Source organism: Eleutherodactylus coqui, chromosome 3 (assembly GCF_035609145.1).
Source record: "Eleutherodactylus coqui strain aEleCoq1 chromosome 3, aEleCoq1.hap1, whole genome shotgun sequence".
Lineage (NCBI taxonomy): Eukaryota > Metazoa > Chordata > Amphibia > Anura > Eleutherodactylidae > Eleutherodactylus > Eleutherodactylus coqui.
The window spans coordinates 47,136,941-47,158,559 of NC_089839.1; the positions used below are offsets into that span (position 1 = coordinate 47,136,941).

Genomic DNA, 21,619 nt, shown 5'->3' on the forward strand with positions numbered 1-21,619 from the left:
ACGATCCTGTTCTTGTCAAATCCAGAAACCTCCTTCCCCCAGGCCCTACAACACATTGATAAATTTGCCCAGTACTCAGGCCTACAAGTAAATTGGTCCAAATCCACGATCCTATACATGGATCATAACCCTGTGACAGACCCCTCAGTAGCTAGATATGGTCTGGCGGTGGTACCAACGTTCAAATACCTAGGGATAAACATAACCCGAAACCACAATAGAGCCCTAGAAGAAAATATTGACCCTCTATTCGAGACCATAAGACACAAACTTAAACAGTGGTCCAGGCTGCCCCTATCAGTTGCAGGTCGCATAAATCTAGTCAAAATGGCCATACAACCGAAATGTTTATATATACTACAGCACATGCCTTTGATCGTCCCCAAACGGTATTTCCAATCCCTAAACTCCCACATCTCCTCATTTATATGGGGTTCATCAAGACACAAACTAAGTTTAATGTCATTACAGAGACCCAAAAATCAGGCGGGTATGTCCCTCCCAGACCTCAGATTATATTATCTAGCTGGTCAACTCCGCAATATTCGTCCGTGGTTCCAAAACACAGTAAAACCCATCACAGATCAATACCTGGAACATCAAGTGAAAGGCAACAATCTGTTGGCGTACTTGGAGTTCCCCGAATGCTCAAACCCCTCAGACTTACTACCACTCCACAGATTGGCGCTGAGTGTGTGGAGAGAGACAAAATCTATCCAGAGCTTTGACGATACAATTTCCGATCTTCCTCTCTGGGATAACCCAGGCCTGACGGCTCTGCAGACAGTCCCAGATCCCCAGTACTGGAGGAATTTGGGGGTCACCTCACTCAAAGATATATACAAGGACGGTGTATTCCCCACATTCACTCAACTGCGCGATCTGTTACAATCCCCGCACCTCCAACTGTTCAGGTTTTTTCAACTTAGGCACGCACTGACCACCCAGTTTCCCCCCAACTCTACCCAGATATCCAATTTCCCTACCATCGGAATCCTTAAATCCCAAGGCCCCAGGGGCTTGATCTCGGCACTTTATACACACTTACTTTCAGCCAAAATAAACCTCCACCCACTTCCAGTCTTTAACAAATGGGCGCTCTCCATCCCTTCTCTCACAAATGATGATTGGACAGACATCATGGAATCCCATTTGTCTGTCTCGCCCGCCGTGAATAATAAATTGATTCAACTTTATATAATCCATCAAGCTTATCTCACCCCTAATCGACTATACCAAATGGGTAACGCCCCATCAAATTCATGCCACAGATGCCATCAACCAGGGGCGAACTTCTGGCACTTAATCTGGGACTGTCCACCAGTAAACAATTTCTGGTCCGACATTGCAGCCTTTACAAACGCACTTTTACTACCTCCATTTAACATATCAATGGATCCCAAAGTAATTCTATTCGGCCTACTGCCGGAAGATCAATGGCCCAAATACACACGCACCTTCCTCAAGAAAATACTGTTTCTGGCCCGCAAAGTGGTGGTACTGCACTGGATGGCAGCAGACCCACCCCTACTATCACAATGGATAAAACTAATAAACGAGGTCACTCCATATGAAAAAATAATCTATAAGAATAGAGGATGCCCGGGAAGGTTTCAGGAGATTTGGGGCCTCTGGCTCATCAACCGACAAACTTTATCATCAATGTGAGTTCTATCCGGGCTCCCACCCCTTCCCTCCCTCTTGGGGATCTCATATCTCCCTCATCTCTCCCTACATCCCACCCGCACCTTTAGTGCATTTCCCATTCTTCTGTCAGGTACCGAGCGGCTGCCCGGCACGGGCTCTCCGGCACTCTCTCCCCCCTTTTTTTTACTGTTGTTCAACTGTTTGACTTGAAACTAAGCAAAACAAAACAAAAAGCATTGTTTCTCCCCCTTTTTTTATTAACCAATTTATACAGGTACAGTTCAGCATTAAATGTAATTTCACGTATATATATGATATTTGTACAGATACAATCAATGTCATGTATAATATTTTCTTCATGCAAATATGCTATGTACCGTGATTCTGTGTTTTGTTAAATAAAACAAAGTTAAAAAAAAAAATGCTGAAAACCATATGTGTTTTTTACACGAAACCCCACGGTTTTGTTACGTGATTTCCACCTCATCGGCTTCTGCAGGTGAAGCACATAACTTCAATGTGCAATATGCAATTAGCATACACATCAAAAACGCAATAGAACCGCCAGATAAATGCTGCCTAATGAGATTAGACTGGTGGGGGGCACAGCTTATACGGGAAACTTCAGAAAGGCATGGAGGAGTGGTAGGTAGATAGGAATAGGCAGCAATATGCTGAAGCTTGGTTATCAGAGGACACAGACGGGAGAATAGGCAGGGGGTAGGGGGAACCAGAGGAAGCTCTGATGGTTTACTAGGCTGGCAGTGGGGAGAGAGGTTGAAAGAGCAGGCAAAACACATAGGGGTTGGTGTGTGAAGAAAGCTGTGTTGTGCAGTGGTTTAAAGGAAAAAGTTTGGAACAGTGTTAGTCAGTAGAGCAAAATGTGATTGTTCTCAGAGAAGCAAAGTAATCTTATAAACATGATATCTTTTTAATAGATATATAATATAATGTGCCATCTTATATGTGTGAATATATAATACAGGCATACATATAAAAGGGCGCAGACATGATGTGATTAATTTGAATTTGAAGTAATACCATAACAGGATGAGTAGATGATTAATAATTAGGCCACTGATAAGGATGTGAAAGTTTTCTGGTGTCTAAATTGGTGTTGGGGGGGGGGGGGGGGGTCACCAGGCCAGCGTGTTATCACTGCTATAGGTTTCCCATATGGTCCACTCTGCCATGTAACCTTTTGAAATGTTGATCCTGTCTTGATAGTGTCAAAGATGGTTATAAACTTGTACTCCAAAATTCTTCTATGACTTTGATATTTGAAGTTGCCTTTTAATATAGCAACTTTCATATGTTCTATGTTGTATCCATGACTAGAAAAATGCTCATCCACAGGTAATACTGTCTTTCATTTTTAATTGTGTGGCACTGAGACCTCATCCTTGCTTTTAGTTTCTGTCCCATTTCAGGCACAGGATTAGGTACAAAACCTCGGACGTGGAACATGTGAATGTCCCCGGGATCTTGTAGTCCTGCTGTATGTTGGGATTTATATCCTGTCCGCGGTCAGTACATGTGAGCAAGTTTTGCAGCTCCTTACATTGGAGGGCACACAGAAACATCTTTGACACTCTCAACACAGGCCTAAATATTTCAAAAGGTTTCAGGTCAGAGTGGACCATTTGTGAAATCTGGAGCAGAGATAACACGCTGGCCTGGTGACCCCCTAACACCAATTTGGAGGCTATAAAACTTTCACATCCCTTATCAGTGGACTAATTAAGTATTTACTCCTCTACTCATCCTGTTCTGTTATTGTTTTAACCCTTTTCAATCCAATTTGTATCCTGATTTTCCTAGGGGTCTTACTCTTTTTCTGCCGTTATACAACAGAGCTATCTGCTGGCTAAAGCCAGTACTACATGAGGTGACACGTTGGATAGGCTCTGACAGCAGAGAGGCTTGCAATATACAGTAAGAGAACCCCGACGGACGTCTTCCAACATCGGAGCTGTACAGCCTTAAATCATAATGTCTTCAGCGGTCAGACAGTGGATTGGAAAGGGTTAAAGGCCTTTTTTGTCTTTCCTTTTTGGTTTTCCCTCCTCACTTTCAAAAAATCATAACTCTCCTCTTTATCCATCGATGTAGTAGTCTGAGGGCTTGTTTTTTGCAGGCTGACTTGTATTTTTCAATGGTATTATTTAGTGAACCATATAATGTACCGAAAAACTTTTTTACATTTTCAAAGTGGAGTGAAATGGGGTAAAAAAATCTAAATTCAACAACATTTGGGGTGAGATGTTTTTTGCAGTGTACTTGTTGCGGCTAAAATTACATAACTTTTAGGGATGAGCGAGCGTACTCGGAAAAGCACTACTCGCTCGAGTAATTTGCTTTATCCGAGTATCGCTGTGCTCGTCCCTGAAGATTCCGGTGCCGGCACGGAGCGGGGAGTGCAGGGGAGAGCGGGGAGGAACGGAGGGGAGATCTTTCTCTCCCTCTCTCCCGCCCGCTCTCCCCTGCTCCCCGCTGCGACTCACCTGTCAGCCGCAGCGGCACCCGAATCTTCAGGGACGAGCACAGCGATACTCGGATAAAGCAAATTACTCGAGCGAGTAGTGCTTTTCCGAGTACGCTCGCTCATCTCTAATAACTTTCGTTTTTTGGAGGACAGTACTATTACAATGGTTCCAAATTTATTTGTGTTTTTTTCCTTTGCTCTACTACCTTATAAAATAAATCTCTGGAAATATAATAATTTTTTGCCACCAAGTTCTGACAGCTATATTGGTTTTCTTTTTCCATCGCCAATAGTTGTGTGAGAACTCGGTTTTTGGAGCGGAGCATCCTGTAGTTTTTATTGAAACCATTGTGTAGTGCATACAACTTTTTTGATTGCTTTTATAACATTTTTTGTCTTGGAGACGGGGTTGACCAAAAAAGTGCAATCCTGACTTTGTGCTTTTGTTTTTTTAATCTGACGATGTTTACCCTGTAGGGTACATAAAGCAATAAAGCATTACTTTGATAGATCTAACTGTTAAGGACACGGCAATACCAAATATGTTTGGGGGGGGGGGGTTAATTTTTTTTTTATTGTAAATATGAGTTAGGGTGGACACCCACTGGCGTTTTTTTTCTCCACTGCTCTGCGAGAGTAAAGTTAAAGTCTTGCAGCGCAGTGCGAGAAAAAAGCCAGCATCACGCCGGGATATCGGCATAACGCCGGCATATCGCCAGTCTTCTCAATGGGGCCAGCGGCAGCAGCGCTAGCCCCATTGATAAGAGAAGCAGAATGCCGGGGACTTCTGCCACAGCTGTCACAGCTGTGGCTAGAATTTCCTTCATCCCCGCGGGGATGAAGGAATCCTCTGCCACAGCTGTCACAGCTGTGGCAAAAGTCCCCGGCATTCTATCCCATTGCTTTCAATGGGATCGGCATTGAAAGCAATGGTTTCTGCCAAGCCCTGCAGTAAGATTATCGTGGAAGGGCTTGAAATATAAGGCCTTCCCCGATAATCAGTAGACAGTGTGTAAAAATTTTTTTTTTAAATTTACTCACCTCTCCGGCGCTCAGACGCATCCTCCTGGTGGCTCCCCTGCACTGCTATTAAGCTCTTTCAGCAGTCGAGGATTTAAAAATCCCTGCCTCCTGAAAGGGCTGTGCAGATTGGCTGAGGGCTCAGCCAATAGCAGCTACTGCTTAGCTATTGGCTGAGCGCTCAGCCAATGACACATAGCCCTTAGCTCACGGAGTATAATGCAATCAGCAGCGGCAACCAAACAGTAACTCACAACCTCATCGCGGAGGGGCTGTTTGGAATACCGATCAGGGCATTTAAATGCCAGTGTCAGAAGTCACAGTGGCATTTAAAGGGTTAACAGCCTTGACCAGCGTTCATGCTGACCGCGGCTATTATGGGTGTCAAAGACAGCCGGAACCTGTATTGTATATAGTGGGATCGGCAACTGTTTCCACTCCATTCAAATCCTGAACCTCTAAAATGGAACTGTACTTCTTGTTCGGGTTAAGCATTTAAAAGGATAAATCGATAGTTTGCCTGGTACTCGTCACCAGTCACTTTTTTTAAGAATGTCCACATGAGAACCTAAAATTATAATTGCCATGCAGTTGTAACTAAAATAATCAAATGGTATTTTTATAGTTTGCGCTGTGGCAAAACTTTACAGAGCGCTAAAGAAATCTCTAAATGCCTAATATATAAGAAGCACAATGTTCTATTGCAGATTGGAGGATGCCGAATATACTGATGGATGTTCATCCTGGAGGAAGTCACTGCGAGTCGTTATCCTGGGAAGATTCTGTAAAAAAGGTAACCTAAAGCACTTATCTCACACCGGATCTCTTTTGTTATTTAGGTCTAATGGATAAACCACAAGTACACTTAATCTTACATTCCTAATGATTGTGCTGCCCTGGAATGATCCTATCTACTACACACTGCGTCCAAGCAAAATGTAGAGTTTGTGATTACATTATTGATCCATAATTCATTAGAAATTCAGTAATATAATGTTATTACCAGAAATGCTACCCCATAGCCTTAACACTGAACTAAATCACATTTACAGACTGCCATAGGCTATTGATGGCCTATCCTCAGGATAGAGCCCCGTGTGGCGCAAAGTGTTAAGGCAGCAGAAATGCAGTCCTAAGCTCTCGCTCATGACCTGAAGGTTGCGAGTTCAATTAGGTAGCCGGCTCAAGGTTGACTCAGCCTTCCGTCCTTCTGAGGTCAGTAAAACGAGTACCCAGCTTGGTGGGGCGTAGTAAATAAATTACCTGAAAGCGCTGCGGAATAAGTTGTCGCTATGCAAATAACAAGTTTTATTTATTTTTTACTAGCTTACCCGTCGCGCATTGCTGCGAAGACAGACAGACATACATTCGTAGATGTACTATGCCAGTAATCTTCCCAGGAGTGTACTCAACAACTTCCCAAAGTTTCATGGCGATCGGATGAATGCTGTAGTAGCGCATAAAGGACAAACAGACAGACAGACATTCATTTTTATATATATAGAAGATTATCAGTGGTAGATCAGCAAAAGGTCCGTCGCCAGGAAACCTCCGCCATTCAGCTGTTCTCTGATACACTGGTGTGCTGAGCTGGCTTTTGCTGATGAGTAGCACTCGCATGATCTTGACTATTTTTTTTACAATAGAAGCTGTTGGAAAGTTTGTAAGACGTGTTCAAAAATGATTTGTGGCATTACATTCTCAATCACATGTGATGCGTGGAAACTGATGGATTTTTTCCATTGACTTGACAATCGCTTTCCTCATTCCGGATCATTCTGTTCTTTTACAGGTAGCCGCTCAGCTTACTTTTCTACACAAGGAACTGAAAATCTAGGAAGAGGAGATGGTCCTAGATGTATCTGCAGCATGAGAATATGCTCTTCTGATGGTGCACATCGTATCCGAACTTTGCAGTTTCATGCACTTATCCGTACCCATATTCCACACGTATACTTGAAGAGGATTTGAAACAAAAAGCACATTCCTATTTTGCATTTCCCTCCAAACTGCATCATGTTATATCTTACAGATCAAAAAGTGGGTTAGGAACACGGTCTTTTCTCCGTAGGGAGAGTACCTAGAAGGTGAGTGAGTGAGGATACTTATAAGGCCATTTATGCTCCTCTGGGTAATATGCAAATAGCGGGATAGAACAATACCTCTGCAGCGCCACCTATTGGAAGGCAGCATTCCTGCAAGTCAATATGTATGGAATCTGGCTTGGCTTTCAATTCCCAGTCATTGTTACAAGGCTTGTATAAAGAGTCTAACATTTACTTGCAGGAATGCTGCCTTCCAATAGGTGGCCCTACAGAGGTATTGTTCCATCTCCCTCATTTGCGGATCAAAATGTTTTTACGGTGTGTCACAGCGTGGTTCAGCTGGGTGAGTGTTATATGGGTCAGATTCTCTCAGATCTATATTGCATTTGTGTCGTCTGTGATTTTCATGCATCTGCGATGTTGGTTTTACGCACAATTCCAATAGTTAAAATGGTGGTAACACATCGCACTCACATGCAAATCACATGGCATGCCAGTGCGGCGCAATTTTCACAGCCAACCTGCCCCAAAAATAAGACTTGCTGCAATTTTTCAATCTCGCACTATTAGTTCAAGAGAAAAATCGCAAGTGTACATGACCCTTTTGAAATCAGCGGGTTATTTTCCCATGTACGTTACCTCCGCATCACAATTAGATGGAACGCGCACAGGAATATCGCCTAGCGTTCTGTTTTCCTGTTCCTTTTTAAGAGCCATGTAACAGAAAAAAAAGGAAATCCATAAAAAAGTCAACTTTTGATTTCAATGGGATTCATTTGGTTTCATTTTACTGCTGGTCTGTCGGGTTTCCATTTTTCTTTTTTTGTGAAAAAAAGACTGACCTGCAGTACTTTTTTCGGACAGAAATAGAACAAAACTGAAACTGGGATGGGTGCGGGGGCTTTTGTTTTTACACTGTATTCCATGGTGGACAGATACAAATGGAAACTCTACCTCTTTAGTCCTTCATGCTGCTTCACAAGGAAAACCTCAGTGGCCGAATCTACACCTAAATGATACGGATTTAGCCGTGGTTTTGGTGGCAGAACCTCTGCGGGATTTAACCCTTTCATTTCAAGGGTTGAATTCCACAGCAGGAATACACATGATGCGGATTTAGAATCCACAGTGTTTTTCCAAATGTCTGCCCCGTTTTTAGAAATCTCCACATGGCTTATATTGTACAGAGGCTGCCGCGTTTCCACAGTGATTCCAGCAGCGGAAAGTTCGTAATATTGACGTCACGTGTGAAGACGGCCTTCGGGTGTGTTCACACGTAGCGGAAATGCTGCACCACAAAATCCCACGGTAAAATCTGCAGCATTTCTACATCACAAACCTCCTTGATGATAATCCGCAACGTTGAGCACCACTGCCGGTCATGTGTTGCACATGACCAAAGACGCTCAGTAGCAGTTGCCGGTGTGCGTTGCAGAATTCGAAGGCGAGAGGAGCGCGGCGCAGGCTGAAATCAGCCACGCATCCGCAGTTTATTTAGAGTCAAAATCCGCACCAATTACGCAGATTTTGATGCGGAAATGTTGCAGATTTTGCTACGGAGTTTTCCTCTGCATTTCCGGGTGAACATATCCTTAAGAAAAATGTCCTCAGGCTTACGTTTTATAGGCCAGTTTAGGTAAATTGTGAATTAAAGTTGGTTAGTGTTACCTTGTTGTGGGATTCCTCTCTATCTGAAATTCCCGGCCCCCTATACCTCAGCTGGTCATGTGATCTGAAGAACGACTGACTCCGATTTCCTTGGGTTTATGTATTCCCAAATTAGTCAGTTGTGCCATGAGCGTAGGTTCTGTGACGGACCCTACCACACAAGCTCTTCAGAGGGGGACACACTCTTCTAACACAGTTAGTGATGATGACCACACTGCTGCCCTGTTTTTACACCAGCAGATAATCTGCCTGCACTAACGACTACTGACGGGTAAATGAGCAGATTGGTCAGCGCTTGTTCCCTCTTTTGTACAGATTATCTGCTCTATGCGGAGGCCCAGTTATTGACACGATTGTTCATCCCAATACAGCTGTCAAATAAAGGGTCTGAAGACTTTCTAACTTCAGTGTGCAGGTTTACTCTATTGCCGTGGAGGGGATTACTAAAAAGGGGGCTCAGCAGAAAAAAATCCGCCATTATCCATTGGATCAATAGTGGCCTGTAGACTCGCTCTCCGCGCTGCTGGCTCTTGTTGTGTTCTGGGCACACCGGCACTTGGATGTACATTATGTTTATGGTTCTGGGGTCTGTTTTTGGGTCTGACATTAATATATTTTAGATGTCTTAAGTTTTGGGGTCTGGATTTAGATATTAATATATTTTGGCCTGCTCTCATATACCCCTTGAGAGGTCACTGCCATTTTGACTCAGCCTGCCGGTAAAGCATTAATCGGTGAAGAACTCTCCCAGGTTGACATCTTTGCATATGTTACTATAAGGCCAGTTTCACATGAGCGTGTTTACATGTCTATAAGGGTGAATTCACACGGGTGTATTTGCTCGTGCACTACGAATAGAATAGAACCCATTGATGTCAATGGGTTCGTTCATATTTGCGCATGCAAAAGAGACTCTATGCTATACTTTTGTATGCACCAAAGGTCCCCATAGAAGTCTACGGGGGTGCGCAAATGTGGGCGCAATACACAAAGGAATCGGTGTAGCACTGCAATTCTTATTAGGCTAAATAGCCATTTAAATTGGGGCGTGTTTGTGTCCCGTGCGCAAAAAAAGTAAAGTAAAATATGCTAATATGTGCACAAAAAAAACTTGTTCATAGCGCAAATATGTTGCACTGAGTCGTGCACAATTGCGCATAGGCCTGTGAGAAGCCACCCCAATACAGACAAGTGTCCCAGCCTGTCCGCGGGTCTCATGCCCCAAACTGAGACCATCATACGCTATGCTGCTCAAGCTGGGATACCCGTCTGCATTACGGACACAAGAATGCACTCGTGTGAAATCGGGCAGAAGCCTCATTAGATTCCCCCATAAACAAACTATTTTAGTTTCTGTTGCGGTCCAATTGTGAGTATTTAAGAGAAGAAAACAAAAAGGTGGTTAGTCATAACTGGCAATTTTTGGTATGTGGTTGGGCAGTAGTTAGGCTCCCGCAGGTGGCGGTTTTAACTTTTTTATTTTTTTGTCTTTTTGCAAAATTGATGTCAACTTTTTCAATAAACTTTTCAGTTTGCCAAAACCAATCCATTTATTTGTATGGCACTGTATATGTGTATGAATATTGATTTTTATGATACTTAAGGCGATGTTCACACCATGTTTGTGCCCTTTGTCACATCTGTACATCTTTTTGTTTTTGCCATTAAAGAAAATCTATATAAAAGGTACATGAGACTATTTCCTTGCACACATTTTGTTCAATTGCAATCTGGATGGAACTCGCACGAGAAAATATCCTATTTTTAATTGTTTATACATATAGACGATTTTTCCCTCAGACCAAGAGACAGAGATGGAAAAATCACAGCCGGTTCTACTTGTTGGTTGATATCACCCATTCATTCCTATGGCTGCATGAAAAACAAAAAAAAGGATGAGATTGAAGTCTTTTATCATCTCCCTTCCCAAAACTGCCAACATAAAATTGATAATGGTTAAAAATCCCAGACCCAACGCAATATTTCACTCCTGGTGTCCTATATTAAAATAACTAGTTATTAGCATTATTTATAGTGCCAGTGTTTCTGGTGGCGCAATGTGCCACTTATAGTGAATGACATCACATGTAACTCACTCAAGGACCTTTGATGAATGTGTGATGACGTCAGCGTCGTTGATCAGGGGCGGAGCATGTAACTCACTCGCTCGATGAAGGACCTTTGATGAAGTCACCGTCATGTGATATCAGTCACTCACAGACAAGTGGTTGTTAGTTCTTTGACAATGGCGTACTTGAATAGGAAGGCACGGATGCGCTACATATTATGGTGCATGGGCCCCAGAAATGGGATTCAGTTGTGCTGTGCCCCTGTAAAAAATGGAGAAATGCAGATTTCTGCTTCTCACATGCTACTCTTCAACTTTGCAATTGAGTTTTACTCTCTCTCCCTTACTGGGGTCCATAACACTAAATTGAAATCCATATTCGAAGGGTCCATGCCATCGTGTAGCGCATCAATGCCTCCTTATTCGCGTACTCTATTTTTTCAATATAGGACACCGTTTTTTGGATATGGCGTTGGCTCAGTGTTATTGACTACACCCTGTCTAGATCCGTTTGCCATTGACTTTCATCAAATACTTTTTATTGTGGAGTTTTAAACTTTTCAGAACCACAAAATACATATAAAAGTATTCAGGTGTAAATCTGAAAAACGTAGGTCAAAAATAAACCCCTTTTGAACACGTCTACACAACAGAAGCCTATGGGTAGGTTAGTGTAGATGTCTGAGAGAGGGAAAAAACATGTGCATAGAGCCGCCTTCAGCAATTCTTGTACAGTAGATTAAAGGCGCTGGAGTAACAGGCCTTTTCAGAGATGAAGCACTGGTTCTTGCGGCTCTCCATTAGATGCAGCGGCTTGTTGGTTGTGTACTCCAGTACTAGCCCCTCTCCGGGTTCTGTGTTAATGTCGTTCATACTGACAGTATTTCCATTATTGCGGAATATTGTACTTAATCTGACTTTTGCCTGCGCTGGAAGTTCTGGGATCTTTCCTTTAAGATTTGAAGATGACTTCACACCAAAATTGAGCACCATCATGAATACTTTGTTGAGTCCATCGATTTCTCTCACGTAGGCAAAAACATTGTCGTCGTTCAAGACGTAACACAACCAACCCCTCTGGAGGGGTAATTCTTCCTTCCGTAGCTGGATTATATCCCGATACAAATTCAATGTTGAATTTGGCTCCGACTTTTGAACCTATAAGAAGGATTTCATGTTGTTAATATAATTGTGATCACTTTAAGCATAAGAGATCAGAGGATAAAGCTTCAGCTAATTACTGAGCACTCATAGGCTGGAATCAATGTACAAGTCCCATTTCATGGCTTTAGCCCTGTTCACACTGCTATTGGAGGCTCTGTTTAGTATGTCTACCGGCACCTTCATAACATTTGACCACAAGGATAGGATGTACTCATAATGCTAGGAACTACAGAACCCTGACATACCCTGTTACAATTCATTTGAGTCCATTGGCGTCTGCAGCATTGCATTATAATATCCGCTAAAGGAGTCATGCCACAATACACAACCCCTCCTATAATGCGGTGCTTGAGACAAACGGCGGGGAAAACCATGGCCAGCCCTACCGGCCCTGTTGTGACATTCAGATGCCTTACTATTACTTACAAACAGGATGCTATCTTGGCACATTCACTTTTAAGATGTGAAGAGAACCATATACTGTGGCAGATTTAGCAGTACTTACTTCAACATTTAATTCTTGATACTTGTCGTTGACCGGCAGCCATGTTTCGTTGCTACCACTAAACCCAGCACTTAAGCTTGTATCCCACTGCATTGGGGTCTTCTCTGGTAATGCAGCCTACAAAGAGCAAAATAATGTTGTTTTTTTTAATTTATTTATTTTTTTTCAAGATTAGTAATTTTTAAAAATATATAACTTTTATTGTTAGGGCTCATGCCCACAGCTGTGATGGACTCTGCCAGTGAAATATCACAGCGGAGTCTGCCACAGTGCCCCCCAAAACCCCCATACTTACCACTCTGGATGCGCTGTACGCAGCCCGCATGGAGGGACGGCAGTGTCAGATGACACGGTGGGCGGGGCCGCGTATTCACTACAGCGGAAGTATAGCGTGACTGCCTCCTTCCATTGACTACAATGGAAGCTGTCTGTGCGTATTCCCGCGGCATTTAGAACATGCCGCAGTTTATTTCATGCTACGGAATAACGCAGTGTGAACATTGACCTATTAGGATTAATAGAACCTAATAGCTGCGGGTAAACGCCGGAAATCCGGCAGTAGGCATTAGCCCTAATGTCACGTTTGTACTCTGTTGAAGTCCTAATGTCAACGGAGTCTGGTACACGTTATAGGCTTTGAGACTTTATATGGCAAATCTCCACATAATTAAAAACACCTTTAAAGGCATTATACAATGACTAACATTCATATCCCTAATAATGTCTGATCTGTGTCCTTTTACTGGAACCACCAGCTATGCCTGTGAATACCTGACCCTTCTGACCCCCCTTAAAGGAAAACTGTCTTCACATTTGAGCCCCATAAGCTATGTTATGGAGTTCAAGGGTAATGGAACGGGAGTTGTCAGGCGCTGTGTTTCATACTCACCGGGTGCCCTATTCCAGTAATGTGTGCCTGAAACATTGGTGCACGCTAGCAGTTTGACTCGTTCTGCGTACGCATCTCCCATTCATCTCTAAGGAAGATGCGAGCTTAGAAAGCATCCAGAGGCTGGCACATGCTAAACTCGTGGGGGCACAATGTTGAAACGGGGCACCCGGTGAGTATCAAACGCAGCTCCCCGTTTCCTCACCCTTTGAGCCCCATCATATAGTTTATAGAGCTCAGAAGTGGTGACTGTGTTCCTTTAAGCACAGCTTGGTTCCTCATAATCCATATGGTGCTAGGTTTAGTATTGCAACTTGGACTTACTCAAATGGATAGAGTTGTGTTGCAATTCCTGCATAATAGAACTGTGTAGAAGAAAATGTAAAGAGGACCCAAATGTTGAATTCCATTAATTAGCTGAAGACAGGTCCCTTAAGACTAGAACTACTGTGATGTTGCATCTAATGATTGCCATTGGTGTCACATTGTGACCCAAGATGACTGCGACATGACTGACCAAAATCTAACCAAGATTTTCTGCGGCTGAGTCATAAATTGCATGTGTGGAAAAGGTGAGTGACATCAAAAAAAGGAATGAGGGAGTGATGTATAGAGGTGATCATGTTAAGAGAAGGTCTACACATTAATCTCGAAGTTCTCATGACTCCATACACCCTACAAGATCCTTGTAAATTACTAGATTTTTGAGTTAAGATTGATACTTTGTCCTGAACACTATACATGAATTCCGTATAAACCCTCATAATGGAGATGTATACAAATGCAGAACGTACTGTGAATGTAGAAAATGGTGATGAATGAGCTTTTACTTACTGGATTATATTCAGCAGATCCATCTGTGGTGTTCGTTAGTTCAGGGTTGTCTTCCATTCCCAATTCTTCGCCATAATAGGTGGTAGGGGTGCCCGGAAGAGTCAGCAGGAGCATATTCATAACCTTCACATATTCAGTTCCCACTCGAGAAGCGATACGAGAATTGTTGGGGCTTCCAACCTGAAAACATTACAAAAATGCAGTGAACTCCTAGCCGTATAAATGACTGAGGGAGTGCCAAGAACCGGATAAGAAATGGATAGGAGGTTGATGAAAGCCGTAACGTCTGGGGTAATTATGTTGAAATCTTTTTTGGCTTCTGAGTGTAAATGACTGATTTTTGAAATAACTGAATTTTTTTGTGCACTTTTGGGACCGAAGCGTTACTATTTACATGTATTTGCCTTCAGAAAGTTGCATCTTTTGAAGTATAGAGTCACACTTCAGTTATTTTGAGTTTATTTTTCATTTGTAATAATAGATGAAATCCATCTTGATGACTGAAGCACAAAATGTTTTTTTTTCCAATAAATTATTAAAAAAAAGAAAAATCTGCCCTTCTCCAAAGAAATAACTTACAAAAATTTCCTGACCTAGCATATGCACCTACTCTGATACAAAGGGGTGGGCGCGCAATTGTTCCACTGATTGCTGCTCACAGCAGCTAATCACAGCACAGGTTTCATTTTACTACAGCAGTCTAAGGAATGATGCTTGGTGGTTGTGTGCAACAAACATAATTTTTTGCATAGCTTCAACACATGTAGTCTATTGTATAATATACGGTAAAATTTAAGATGCTTTATGATTCAGCATGGTGAATAATTTATACGTGTAATGGATCTGGAATGCCTCCCCCCCCAAAAAAACGGAAACCCATTGGACAAGCCCAGCTGAAAGTAAAATTAGACAAGTGACCAATGACTTAAGAATGAGCAGGAAAGATCCAGGACCTCAAGGGCTGCAGAGACCTCGGAATAGCATGAGGCAAATATTCAAAAAAAGGAAAACACCAGGACATCAAGGGCGTCGAAAACCAAAGAACAGTGTGAGGTCTAACTTCAAGTACTGCAGGACAGAGCAAGGACATCAAGGGCTGCAAAGACCTCAGAACAGCATCAGGCCGAAATTCAAAAAGAGACTCATCAAGGTGGCAAGGACCTCATGCCCCTCAGATATTGAGGCCACTTTCACACGGGCGTTCACAAAACTGCTGCATTTTACCGAGATTTTGAGTGGTGTTTTTGAACGCATGTTACAGCTAACTGTGGTAAAAAGCATCCGGGTGTGACAGCGGCTTAACAGAAACAACAGCAATACTACTATCAACAGATGTTACCATCATATGACCAAGGAGCAAGATCATATTATCAAATAATTATAAGCAAATGCTCAAATATGTTTTGCACGCTGCTCATCATATAGATGCGCATATATATATATATATGTGTGTGTGTGTATATAATATAGTATTTGTCAGTTTGTCATATTTTTATACTGCACTATGTTTTAACTTTATCTGTAACCTCATGTTTATGTGGATATGCCAATTTACAGAAAGGGAGGGGTAACCTCACTCCTTAAGGAGAGCACCAAAAAGGTTAGTGAAGAGACTTATAAGGCCATCCATGCTCCTCTGGGTAATATGTAAATAAGGGAGATAAAACAATACCTCTGCAGCGCCACCTATTGGAAGGCAGCATTCCTTCAAATCTATGCCCAACCTTTTACACAAGTCTTTAGAGCAATGATTGGGAATTGTAAACCAAGGCAGAATCCATATATAGACAGCTATTTCAGGGGTTTTGGCCCTCATTAGTGTGATTTGAAGGAATTCTGCCATCGAATTGCTGGTGCAGCAGAGGTATTGTTCTATCTCCCTTATGTGCAATTTACAAAAAGTGCTGGTATTATCAATTACATCATTCACATGCAGCGTGGCTTTAAGACTCCAGGGGGAGCCCAGGGTGGCAGTACCAATGTGGTTCAGTGATGGAAGGGCAGGGCAACCCGCCGAACTATTATGGCGGCATTAATAGGTTGATGGCCTGCATGGTGAACTACATATATCAGAATGGTCTGGCACCCTGTATCCACTATGTGTGGGAGTATACACCAAGCAGCCACCCCCCTCATTATCAGGAGGCAGTGTGAGTGGTTGCCTTATCGGTGTCCTGCACAGGTGTTATTGGCTCCTCTATTTGGTAGTCAGCTACCTGCATGGTGAGAGGAGGATGCATCTATATGCACTCCTCAGTCAGTAAGTAACGGCCATTTTCTGTGATTGTTTTTAATAATTTTTTATTTCTCCTTCTGTAATGCATTTATATTAGTGTAAGGACCCACTACAACGCAAGGAACCGTGAAGTGGTTAGTGGGCTCATGTATCTTGGCCAACATCCAACCAATACCTTGCATTTATTATCTATCATTCACATGCAGTGTGGCATTAAGACTCCAGGGGGAGCCCAGGGTGGCAGTACCAATGTGGTTCACTGAAGGAAATGCAGGGCAACCCTCCGAATTATCATGGCGTCATTAATAGGTTGCTGGTCTGCATGGTGGACTACATATATCAGAATGGTCTGGCACCCTGTATCCACTATGTGTGGGAGTTTACACCAAGCATCCACCCCCCTCATTATCAAGAGGCAGTGTGAGTGGTTGCCTTATCGGTGTCCTGCACAGGTGTTATTGGCTCCTCCATTTGGTAGTCAGCTACCTGCATGGTGAGAGGATGCATCTATATGCACTCCTCACCCAGTAAGTAACGGCCATTTTCTGGGATTGTTGTTATCAACTACTATTATTAATATTCGTGATCGCTATGTCTATTTGAACAATTAGTTATAATGATTATTTGGTATCCGTATCCTCTTGGCCATATGTTAGTAGCGTTGCTACCTTTTTTTTATGTCTGAGGAGCATGAGGCCCTTGAACCCCATTTGTATTATATATGTGCTTTATGATTATATATTGATTTAATAAAGATTACATTTGTGTATATATCTCTTTACTTATTTTTAGAACGAATTGTGGACATAGAAAAACAGAGGGCTTAAATTCCCTTCAGAAAAAAAACACAAAGGAAAATAGGGTATGTAGGCCCATAAGCAAGAAGAAAAATAACCATTCCAAATAAATTTAGAAAATGCATTTTGTTTTTTTATATTTGTTTTGTGTTTTTTGCCTTTTCATGTATAGGTAGTTTTTTTCCTTCTGCAAATTTTTAGCCCATTCAATGTGGAGAAAATTCTTATTTTCATACATTTTTTTTTTACATTTTTATATGTCCAGCTGTAAAAAAAAACAAAAAACTTAATTGCCTGTTATGAATCATCAACTAAAGCAAAAAATGATCACAAAGAATGTGTCTTTCACTCTGGAGGACCTCTACTGTCCTGCATTGCACAGACAACCCATTGATGTGAATGGGCACACTGTAATGCTTTAAATCTCCTGTGGTGGTGCTGCAGAGAAATTGAACACTTGCTGCCAGGTTTTGATACAGATCGCAGTTGATCACTATGGGGCCATCTTGTAATCAAGTTATTGTCAAGAGACCAGTCTAGCAAATAGGGATTGTCCATATTGGACAACGCCTTTAAGAAATTGTCCAAGGTTAAAAAAAAAACATGGCTGCTTTCTTCCAAACAAAGCATCACCCTTGTCAGTGGGTTGTGTGTGAAAGGTAGTCAAAAGGGCTGGTGAAATGGAGCGGAGTTGCAATACCACACACAACCCTATGGACAAGGGTTGTGCTGTGTTTGGAAGAAATCAGCCATGTTTTTCTAACCCTGGACACTCCCTTTAAACACAGCCACACTATAGCCAAATAAACTAGGCCTTTGTTGGACTATAGTTGCATTGTAACAATATATATCATATATGAAAGAAATGTGCGTCATACCCTCCAGTGAGGCCATTTTCCTTTGGGCATTGATTTCATCCACCGATCCACAACCTCAAATATAGAATTTCCTGAGATAGTGTTATTCATGTCCAACAGGTAGAAGTTGAGTGGAAAGTCAGCTTCCTGAATGAAGGAGTTGCCATAATACATCATTGTTTTTGCTACTGCATTGTGATCATTGGACTCTGTGCCCATGAACCTGCAAGAATATCACTATATAAGCAAATTGCATAGAAACTACAAGTGCGCTCATTTCTGAGATAAATGTCTCCTGTAACATCTTTTCATTCAGAAACCTACTGCACACTGATGAGGGGAAAACGCCCCGAAACAGCTGTCTGTGTATGGTTTTCTGGCTTAGTTTTCTATTCCCAATCATTGTTTTAAAGACTTGTTTAAAGAGTCGTACATTGATTTGAAGGAATGCTGCCATCCAATAGGTGGCGCTGCAGAGGTATTGTTTCATCTCCCTTATTTCTATATATTACCCAGTGGAGCATGCATGGCCTTGTAAGTCTCATCACTCACCTCCTAGGTGTCTTCACACCTGGGTGCTCTCCCTAAGGAGAGACGATGCACCTTCCCCCTTCCCGACCCACTTACCTACTAAGTGCCTCCACACACCTTCTAGTGCTCTCCTTAAGGAGAGACGATACCCCTTCTGACTCATCTTTTCGGTTGCATTACCTGTAGCGCCCAGGTTCTCTGCTGTATGTATTCATGGTTTGCCGGAAATCACGCAGAATGTCGTGCATCCCGACCTGTGTGGTTGTGTAATCATGATACAGTTCTCCATAGGATGTAATTGTGGTCTAGAAAGATATAAAGATATTGGTCATTAACTGGCAGATGTCTTTTTTTTAAAGGGGTTCGAAGATGATAAATAAATGTATGTTTCCTTCCACAATAGCCTACAGAGCCCAAGTTCAGCCATATGTGCTTCTATAGAGCTAAGCTGCAATATCAGACACTAGATATAGTCACATGGGACTGTTTCTAGAAAGGCAAAAACATGTTTTTCTATTAGTAGACAACCCCTAAAAGCTAGCTCCAGACAGGTCAGGAGAGTCTGGCAGTCCTGATGAAGTCAGCACTTTCACTGAACGTGATATATCAAATGTCTACATATTCCTTATGGATAAAGATGTCAGGGAAGAGCACGTTAAGTCTTGGGAGTGGACAAAACGTGTTACGCCCTGACTTTTCTGGGGATATTGATGGTGGTGCTTTAAGGGTTAATTTTTCTCTTCTATCAGGTGTTAGTGCAGGAGAGCCATTGTCAATCATTGCTACCCTCCAGCCGGCGATCATGAGCGACCACCTTATTCACAAGAGCGTATATCGGCCGCCGTTTTCACGGCCGCCCGATATACGCTACCAACTGAGCTGTCTATCCCCTTGCCTCCCCCTCACTGGCTCTCTGCTTCTCTCCTCCACTTTGTCTGTTTGCAATGGGAAGGGGCGGGACGGAGGCGGAGGTAAGCCCCTGCCCCCTTGTCCGCAGCCAGCAATTTGAGGGGCGGAGCTTAGCGCAGCTACCGTACATTGCAAACAGACGAAGGAGAGGAGAGAGGTAGAGAGCCAGCAAGGGTGAGGGAAGGGGATAGACAGCTCAGAGCACAGGTCTCAAACACAAGACCCGCGGGCCGAATCCGTAGTGTGCTACAAAATAGGTCATGCTGTGTGAAAATATACATCATGCGAATGAACTCATTGAAATCAATGGCTTCTAATCACTGCATAGTATGTACGCAAGTACGCTTGTGTGAACGAGCCCTTACTATACTGTCTTACAATCGGCCCTTTGACGGTCACCATAAGCCTGATGTGGCCCTCAGTGAAAATGAGTTTGACACCCCTGGCTCAGACAGTAGCGTATATCGGCCGGCTATGAAAACTGCGGCCGATGTTATCTCCTGTGAATAAGCCCTGAGTTACATGGATGGTATTTTGTGAGAATCGCCTGCAGCTGATATTTATATATAAGTCATTGCCTATCAGGCACATGTGGATCCAGCTTGCCATACGCCAGTTAGGCTGAAGGCTAACTGCAGTGATAGCACCTGGGAAACCCCGCTTTTCATGCTTAACCCCTTCAAGTAGAATGGTGGCTTTTCTGCAGAGTCCCTGGACCGTTACATGCACAGATAGTCCCGATGTGTGGCTGCACTGGGCCAAGTGGGACCTGAAAGTCTGAAAGTACACGTAGTAAATTGACAGGCTTGGGTTAGGGATGGCAGCACAAGTGCATAAATGAGGTCCAGGTTATTAGGGCAGACAGCAGACAAAACAGAATCCACAGTCAAGGAGTATAGAGGTCAGGATACTGAAATATGGGCAGAGGGCCAGAACCAGGGACGCAAACGCCTTTTTCACAACTGGTGGGAAGAGACCAAATTGCTTAGGCACCCACCCTAGGGTGAGGTGGATGCTTAATATAGCAAGCGCTGAAACTGGATTGGAAGGGGACAAGTAATGGGAGCTCACACTGACTCAATAACAAGCTGGGCGGAAGCATGCACGAGTCCTATTGGCAGAAACTTGAGAGGTGAGCATCGGCAGTGCGCCGGGACAGTCATTTTACAACATATATGTGGCAGCAGATTAAGACCAAGAAGTCTATCTAGTATGCCCTTAGTCTATAGTAGCGCTATCTACATAATATAGAGATAAGACTTGTTCATAGATGATGGTGCAGTATTAGCTGTAGGGTTCTTCATGGAAGGGCTCATGCACAAAGGGCACAGAGTTAATACAGAGCCATGTGGCCTCCATTCACTACTATAAAAGCATTTTCAGATGCTAAGTGTATGGAGATATTGTCTTGTAGGAGCAATGCAATTGGTAATGTAGTTGTAGAGGTGCCTTAATAACTGTACAGCCCAGCGTGAACTCGGGGTCTCTACATGTCAATGGTAGATCAAGCAGGAGAATTGAAGTGGAGGAACACCTTTCAAAAGGCTCTTAATAGTCTACCCTAGTGTGGCTTTACATGGGCTGACTCGTCCGAATAATCACTCAAAAGAGCGAATGCAAACTACAGTTGTTCCAGAAACATGGTTAACAACAGGGTGATCAGCGGTAGTATATCCAAAAGTATCACCGCAGCAGCAAATAGAGGTGTCAAATGAATATAGAAAAAAGTCTTTATTCCTCCATGAGTATATACAGCAGCGACGTTTTGATTATGCCATGTGAGGAATATACTCATGGAGGAATAAAGACTTTTTTCTATATTCATTTGACACCTCTATTTGCTGCTGCGGTGATACTTTTGGATATACTGCTACCTGGGGGCAACGGTCCGGGCTCCTTCTGCTGTGGATGATGCAATACTTTGGCTTATCTGGTCCCACCTGGTGAGGGTTCTACTGAGTGCT

The 21,619-nt window shown here is 42.9% G+C and overlaps 2 protein-coding genes across 4 annotated transcripts in view; one reads left to right on the forward strand and one right to left on the reverse strand.

Annotated features, from left to right (window-relative positions):
• Nucleotides 1–10,554, forward strand: part of PREPL (prolyl endopeptidase like) — a 76,597-nt gene extending 66,043 nt beyond the window's left edge. For both annotated transcript variants that reach the window (XM_066595553.1, XM_066595554.1), the window contains exons 14-15: nucleotides 5,860–5,945; nucleotides 6,945–10,554. In XM_066595553.1, the coding sequence (XP_066451650.1) occupies nucleotides 5,860–5,945; nucleotides 6,945–6,989 (131 nt within the window). In that variant the 3' untranslated portion in view covers nucleotides 6,990–10,554. The remainder of the gene's footprint in view (nucleotides 1–5,859; nucleotides 5,946–6,944) is intronic.
• Nucleotides 10,555–11,488: 934 nt separating this feature from the next.
• SLC3A1 (solute carrier family 3 member 1) overlaps nucleotides 11,489–21,619 on the reverse strand; it is a 32,422-nt gene continuing 22,291 nt past the window's right edge. For both annotated transcript variants that reach the window (XM_066594499.1, XM_066594498.1), the window contains 5 exons: nucleotides 18,927–19,051; nucleotides 18,237–18,438; nucleotides 14,326–14,505; nucleotides 12,603–12,719; nucleotides 11,489–12,091 (listed from right to left, as the gene is read on the reverse strand). In XM_066594499.1, the coding sequence (XP_066450596.1) occupies nucleotides 11,651–12,091; nucleotides 12,603–12,719; nucleotides 14,326–14,505; nucleotides 18,237–18,438; nucleotides 18,927–19,051 (1,065 nt within the window). In that variant the 3' untranslated portion in view covers nucleotides 11,489–11,650. The remainder of the gene's footprint in view (nucleotides 12,092–12,602; nucleotides 12,720–14,325; nucleotides 14,506–18,236; nucleotides 18,439–18,926; nucleotides 19,052–21,619) is intronic.